This window comes from Miniopterus natalensis, chromosome 8, assembly GCF_054644295.1.
Source record: "Miniopterus natalensis isolate mMinNat1 chromosome 8, mMinNat1.hap1, whole genome shotgun sequence".
Classification (NCBI taxonomy): Eukaryota; Metazoa; Chordata; class Mammalia; order Chiroptera; family Miniopteridae; genus Miniopterus; species Miniopterus natalensis.
In genome coordinates, this window is record NC_142088.1 from 6256882 (window position 1) to 6264762 (window position 7881).

Here is a 7881-nt window from a genome sequence, read left to right on the forward strand (position 1 = left end):
TTTAGCTGTGACTATTCCACAAATCACTGGCATGCCAAGTGCCCTTGCTGGTGGAGCATTTTGACAACTTTGGGTCAGTCAACAGCATCCTGTGGTCATCACCACATTGAGGGACCCTCCTCCACCAGGTCCCAAATAGATGGAAAGAAACTGATACTGGGCTTCTAGAAAATCCTGTGGCCCAGAGCCTTCTGGGAAAAGTTTGACAATCACTGGTGTCCGCCCCAGAGCTTTGATTCCCTTTTAGAGCCATGACTCAGAGATGCAAGTTGGAGACAAAATGGTGATCTGGTGAACCAGGATTTACAGAAAGAAGAAAGAAAGAAGCTAAGGCTAACTTTATACTCCTGTGCACTTTATGTTGACTGCATCTTTTAAGACATGTTAAGGGAGAGGAGACACCCTCAAGGGATATGTCTGACCTAAGGCCATGGGGTGACCCTTCAGAGAAATCTTGAGGGAAAGTCAACAGCCTCAGAAACTGGATGTTCACACCTTCTGCACCGAGAACACCTACTTTCTAGACTTTCAGTAAGAGCTGGAAAAGTCTGATTAATCGAATTATGCAAAGACACCTTAGCCTTTCTCCCCTTTCTCTGACGCCTCATGTTTTTGCCATTTTTTCCCATAGAAAACATGCCTCAGATCATTTATGTACACCAGGGTATAACTAATAGCTCACAAAATAATTTTTATGCATCTCCATAACTTACGAATAGCTGCTGGGGTTGCTCCCCTAACTGAGGGGGGTTGCATTTTAAGCAAAGCCTTAACCTAAAGGATTAGGTTTCCTAACATTTCAGGAATAGGATGACAGGAGGCTAGGCAGGACTGTGAAGGGTCCCAGGCAACTGAGAGTCTCCGAAGTTCTGTCACCCAGGCTGACGGAGCTGATGGCACTAACCCCCCATCGCTGTTGTAGGGAGCAGTGAAGAAAGGTCCTGAGGATCTACCCCCACAGCGCTCACCCTTGGCCCCTGGCCCATAGGACCCATGCCCCAAGACCAGCTTTTATTTTGCTCCTTGCCCACTACCATCGCCCCAGTCGAAGCTCTGCTCAGCCTTTGCCTAGACCCATTCCCTCCAGCCATTTTTGACGAGCATCCTATCAACAGAAAATTACTGAGTAAGCAGCCCCAACCTATGCATGTTTATTTTTAATTATATCTGTATAAATACATGACATAAACCTCAAGAATAAATACTTAAACAAAGTTCATCTGTGTTGGTTCTGGATGTCACTCCACATTCCAAACAGTCCTCGTGATCACTGTGCATGTATTTGACTTACATGTGAACGTCTGTGCCTCCTGTCAATCAGCAAATATTTACCGAGTCCCTAGGAAGTATGAGCGCAAGATATTAAAAGACGGTTAGGATGCTCCTCTTCCCCGGGAGATTACTGTCTATAACATGGTTGCCATTGGCCTCCCATCTGTCCCCCTTTTTATATCATCCTAAAACTCTCTGAGATAATGTTTATGTTTCCATGCATTAAATGGTAAGTATTTCATTTTCCAGCCTAGGAAATTGCTTTATTCTGATTAAGTCAACACAAGGCAGGCAAGTACAATAAAGCGCTGATTTCTATAACTGTGCACATAGTTGGTGCCATCACAGCTGTGAGAAGAAACATAATTTAATAGTAGCTCTTTAGAAGATGACTTCCCAGTAATTGAAATGAATTAACAAATTCAAGCTGGAGAGAAAGAAAAAGACAGATAGAAATTAGCATTTCAGTTTCTGGCTGATCTTAAAAATCTGGGCAAACACAAAAAGAGCAGAGCAAAAAAATCCTAGAAGGAAACGTTGAAGAAATAGTAACTAAACCATAACCCTCAGCTTCGTTTTTTATTGAATTTATTGGGGTGACATTGGCTAATATCACATTGATGTTGACATTATATAGGCTTCAGGTGTACAAGTCTGTAATATATCACCTGTATTTTGTGTTCAACACCCCAAGTCAAGTATTTTTCCATCACCATTTATCCCCCCTTTACCTCTCCTGCCTCCCCCCACCCTCCTTTCCCTCCGGTTATCACCATACTGTTGTGTGTGTCCATGAGTTTTTTGTGTTTGTTTTGCTTAATCCCTCCACCCTTTTCACCCAGCTCTCCAACTCCCCTCCCCTCTGACAGCTGTCAGTCTGTTCTCTGTATCTATGAGTCGGTTTCTCTTTTGTTTGTTACTTTATTTTGTTCATTAAATTCCACATGAGCTCATATGATATTTGTCTTTCTCTGACTGGCTTATTTCACTTAGCATAATGCTCTCCAGGTCCATCCATACTGTCCCAAAGGGTAAGATTTTCTTCTGTTTTATGACCCAGTGGTATTCCATGGTGTGAATGTGCCACAGCTGTTGTATCCACTCATCTCCTGAGGGGCACTTGGGCTGCTTCCGACCCTTGGCTATTGTAAATAACGCTGCAGTGAACATAGGGGTGCATATGTTCTCTCATCTTCTTCATAGGCCTTTCTTCTCCATAAAACCCCAGCCATTGCTTTCTCCCAGTGCTCCATATAAATATCAATGCCATATTCTCCCTCCACCAAAATGCAGCCAGGTGCTGGAGTAGAAATAGCACTGGACTGCATGCTAGAAAAACATGCACTGTACTACCAACTTTCCATCTCTCAAGCCCTCAATTTTTTCATCTGTTAATGCCTATTTCATAGGGTTGTTGACAGAATTGAATGAGATTGCATGCATAAAAGTACTTCCTACAGGTTTGGGCTATTAATAATTGTTCCTTTTTTTTTTTTAAGTATCTTACTAAGGAGTTTGGGAGGTCTCCATCCCAAAGTATCATAAAGGGAATGATCTATAACGATTTCCCCACTTTCCAACATTTCAGCTCACAATTTACCTGCAGTCAAAAACTTTCTGAATCATGGTCAATTGAAGCCAGTAGCAATAACAGGTGATAAATCTAGGGTGTTTCCACAGTCTTTCCTTTCCCTGCTGCAATGGAAAGCCAATCTCTCTTACTTAGTGATGATGATGGCAGAGAGGACTTTCCAAGATGTAGTGGGGAACCAGTGCAAAAGTTTAGCGCTTGACATATTGGGCCTAACTGTATACATCCAGTGAGAGATTATTTATGACACATATAGATGGGATTGGGAACCTTACTGTACAGTCCTGTCAGAGAACATCTATTCCAGAGAAAAGCAGACCAGAGGAAACCCTTTAAATATTCAAAAGACAGACTCTTGAAAAAATTCCATTTAGTCTCTCTCAATCAATGAATGGCAACTGCTGCGAGGGAAAAACTCCAGTTCAGTTGAAAAGAACTCTCCAATGAGCTGAACTGTCTAGAAAGAAAGTAGGCTCTCCTGGAAAATAGTTACGATGTCACCAGAAATATTCAGAACTAGCCTGGAGAACAGCTGGCTTTGGGAGAGTGGTTGCATGAGATGACCTTGAGGATCCTCTGTGCCATGTGAGTTCTAACTTAGTGCTTCACTTTAGTTCCTAGATGTCGTGCGGCTGGTTCACCGGAAGTCCTGGAAAGTGGGGGATATCTTCCACGCCGTCGTTCAACACTGCAAAATACACGAGGAGCAGAAAGACGGGGCCCCGGGTCTCTTCGACTGGCTGTTGGGACTGGGATAAGGCAGCTATGCTCTGTATACAGTATTTCTTTCCTTTTTTCCAGCATAGATTATAGTGATTTGTTCTACATGCTCTGAACTTTCTCAAACTTTGCATCCCATTAGCAGAGCTATAAAAAATGTGCTGTTCAAGGCTACTGCTCATGGAGTAAATCTGAGGAAAAGCAAAATATAGATTCTGTACAAATCAATACAACCTGTGGGTGAGTTCAAAAGAGTTTGAATTAGAGTGGCTGGGAAAACCACTATGGGCCTCATAGTAAAAGCTTATAACTAGGCCCAACCTCTAAAAAAAGCTGCTGTTGCATATTTTTAATAATGTAAAATGTGTAATGTTTCCAATTATGTTAATCAACTGGAAACGAAGTCACTGGTCAAAGTAATTTTGTAAACTATGCTGTAAACTTTGTGTTACTTTTTTGAGCAGATTACAGGGCCATCAGCCCAGGTAAACACTTAAAATGTGGATAGGAAGTTTCCAGAACTTTGATATAAAAAATTTCCATTTTCAGACCAGTATCAGTGGATATTAACAGAAATATAAGAGTATCATCAGTGTCTTCTACCGAGGTGACTTCATTTATTTACTGCAACCCACTAATAAATATCCCACAAGTCCCCAACATCTAGATGCCTAACTAACCAGAAAACTATTGGCTTTCAGCTGAGAGAGAGGAAGGTCAAAGATTGTCTTATTTCCATCTCTGTACTAGTTGGCTAACATAGTTACAGAATTCTTACCCTATGGGCAAGCTTTCTACAAAAAATAAAAATAAATTAAAAAGGAAAGTCTTTTAAGATTAAATATGCTTGTTTATTAAATTATATAAAATATAAACTTTCATTTTATTATTATTGTAAATTATGAAGAGATTATCTTAAATAATATATTGAGTTATCTTAGAGAGTCCTAAAATCTAAAGAGATTGTTGTCTTAATCACATATTGATGTGGAGCTCAGTGGTTATATAATAACTGTGTTGGTACCCAAATGGCAGACCTGCTACTAGGATGACATTCATACTGACAGATGCAGGATTCATTCAACATAACCAGTGAGGATCATAGACTCTTCTCAATCCAAAGATATTGGTGTTTAACTCGGGAAAAAGAAAACCTTATTACATTTAAGTATTTTAATAACAGAAATTTAATCTTTCGGAAAATGAAAGTATCTAACTTCTCCTAATAAGTCTTTTTTCCTTTCAACTAAATGAGCTACACTGGCTTTTATTTTCTTGATCAAAGAAGGTGTTTATAAGAGATTTCCTAAAATACTAAGCTTTTACACTATTTCTAGAGATGGTGAAGTAATTTTAAATGGGAACAAGGCCCCACCCCAGCAATGCTGCCTTATGTGTCATCCACGTCTTGGAATGTCAAGAAAGCTTCCTTGTAAACCACACTTCCCTTCCCACCCCAGGAATCCACCCCAGGACTCATTAGGCATTTATTTTATAAATAGTCCAAATTTAAGTTACTCGTGTAATTTGACACATTGATCAAATGTCAAATTTTAAAATTTATTCATCATCTCAAGCTGAAAATTATTTGTGCTATGAAATGAAAAAAGATCTATTTATTTTTTAAATAACCCCAGAATATCGTGTGTACTTCTGTTGTGCTCTGATGAATGTTTACTTACCCTACAAGCACAAATACTGAATTGGAACCATGTGATGAAGTTCTGTGTGTTGTACTTAACGTTGCAAACTAATCAATAAATTTTTGTTGCCAAATTATTGATTCTTTTTTCCCAAGAGCTTAAGCGCCCAAACAGAAAATAGTCCCAGTGTTCGGATCAGTAATGCTCGTGGACGCCGGCCATCAGCGCTTCTCAGACTTGGCACTGTTGACCTGGGGGCCGGGTAATTCTTTGTTGCGGAGGGTTATCCTGCACATTGTAGGATTTAGTAGCACCCCTGACTCCTATCCACAAGAAGCCAGTAACCACTTCCCCAGAAAGGGAGGGAGGGAGGGAGGGAGGGAGGGAGGGAGGGAGGGAGGGAGGGAGGGAGGGAGGGAGGGAGGGAGGGAGGGAGAGGGGAAGAGAGTAAAGGGAAGGAAGGGGAAAATAGGAAAGAAAATGAAGAAAGAAATCTAACTCTTCAAGAAATATGCTACTATTAAAGTAAGAAAATTCTAAATCTAAGAGAAGTCCAGAGTTGGGTTTATATGACATAGGCCACGGCTCATACATGGCAAGATAAATGTCCACATTGGCTGCTTCATGCCACAGTCAAAGCCTCGCGGCACGAAGGCTCCTAGAGCAGTTTCCATCAACGCAAAGGGCTTCTGCCAACCCCCCAGCTGCTGGGGGATGAGGTCCTGATGTTAGGCTCTGACTCAGCCTTGCAAATGTGTTCTTCCTTTACCTAGATTTCCTGAAAACAGATAACAGTTCTAACCACCTGCTACTCAAAGCAAATGAAATGCTTTACTTTTAATTAAAAATACTCCAATTATGATGGTTTAGATAGTAAATGTAATGTTATTCCTTTATATCATAATAGAAAAAGCCATTCAAAACCAGTTACAACAGAACTCCCACATACACCTCTGAAGACGTAAGAAGCCATAAATATTTATAACAGCCTGTTAGGATCTGGCTGACATCGCAGCACAGGCCTTTCAAAGCCTGGCATCCAACTCGCAGACAAGAGACGTAAGGAGAGGAGCCCAGCAGAGTGCCTGGCACCCGGAGAGGCGCTCCTATTTAGCTGTTCCCGCCACAAGCATGGATTCGGCCCCAGGCGTGCCAGCTGACACCAAAAAATTTGCAAAAAAGAACAGACAAGGTCCTTGGCCTTTTAGGATTTCCATTCTCGTGAGGACTAGAGCTGCTGAGCCATAATAAAAAGACCGTATATAGAATAAATTTGCCCGAGCACGTAGCAGGGTGAAGTGTGATGGGAAGCCACTTTAGCTCATGCCTAACCCGGCGGCCTCGGGTTGCTCTGTGGGTAAGTGTGAGAGTTTTAAAGGAGCAAAGTTATCACCTGAGAGAGCCCCTCACCCTGTGCGACGTTTGGTAGTAAGCAGAGACAGGGGCACCGTCAGCTGCTGTCCACACTTGAGCAACTAAGAGAGCCACGGGGGCCATGGTGAGGACGGGTGAAGCGTTAACTCCGCTCCAAGGAACAGAAGTGTGCGAGGGGGCAGTGCCCCCCCCATGTCTCTCGGGCTATTTCCCGCCCTTGGCTAAGGTTCAGGCACGTCCCTCAGGAGCCTTTCTGAACTTCCTCCAGCCCTGGCTGTCCCCACCACTTGCATTTACTTGCCCTGCATGACACTAGAGCTTGCCTTGCCTGAGGCAGGGCGTCTTCTCTTTTAGGAAGTCAGGGTCAAACTGTCCTCATCAGAACTCCTCTGACTAATGAATAAATGACATTTAAAAATAAGTGAACGCATTCCTGGAGGAAAATGAATTTTCCTGACTTAGCGAGGAAGCTTTGGCAAGTCCTTGCGTTGGAAGATAGGACATCAGCTGGTGAGCAACTGACGGAAGTCCGAGCGTGGTCAGACCCCGCAGATTCTGGAAATCCAGGACAGCCTGGCATGACGCTGCCCAGCGGTAATCAGCCACCGTTGTTCTAAGGATTTCGCCCTCTCTGCTTCTTGTCCAGACCATGGAGTTCATTGGAGTGTGGAAACAAACTGTGGCCCCAGCTGTGCAGGTAAGGAAACTAGATTCAGAGATGTGAGGGGCCCTAATCAAGGTATCAGAGAATAATAATAGTAACAGCTAACAAACAGAGCACTGGCTATATATGCCAGACACCAGTTTAAGTGCTTCACATGTACTATATTAACTTATTTCATCTCCACAGCAGCCCTGTGAAGGAGGTGTTATTATTACAAGTTTATTATTGAAGAATCTGGAGAGTGATGGATGTAAGTAACTTGCTTAAGGTCCGAGAACTAGAAACAGGCAGGGTGGGATTCATCCCAGGGCCTGCATGCTGAATTTCTGCTGCAGTGTTTTAACTTGGCATAAACTGGAGACATGAGGGGTAAGGGTGGCCAAAGGACAGGCAATGCAGAGGGCCACAGAAACAGAGTCAAAAGCCACAAGTCATCCTTTGTCAGTCCAATCATGTATTTTCTTAGCTACCACTGCTGTCCCAAAATAAGGAGAGAGACCGATGAACAAAACTCCGTGTTACTTACTTGACATGGAGAACATTAAGGCTGGGAAAGTGGAGTTGATGGCTATGTAGAAGGCTGCTTTGACTGTTTGAGGTACCTCTGTGCAAGGAGA

General features: G+C 42.6%; 1 protein-coding gene across 1 annotated transcript in view; it reads left to right on the forward strand.

The window, feature by feature from the left end:
- The window catches only part of SPHKAP (SPHK1 interactor, AKAP domain containing), a 62271-nt gene extending 56912 nt beyond the window's left edge, over positions 1 to 5359 (forward strand). Inside the window, exon 11 of the mRNA XM_087819967.1 lies at positions 3478 to 5359. Coding sequence (XP_087676093.1) covers positions 3478 to 3621 — 144 coding nt within the window. The 3' untranslated portion in view covers positions 3622 to 5359. The remainder of the gene's footprint in view (positions 1 to 3477) is intronic.
- Positions 5360 to 7881: the final 2522 nt, after the last annotated feature.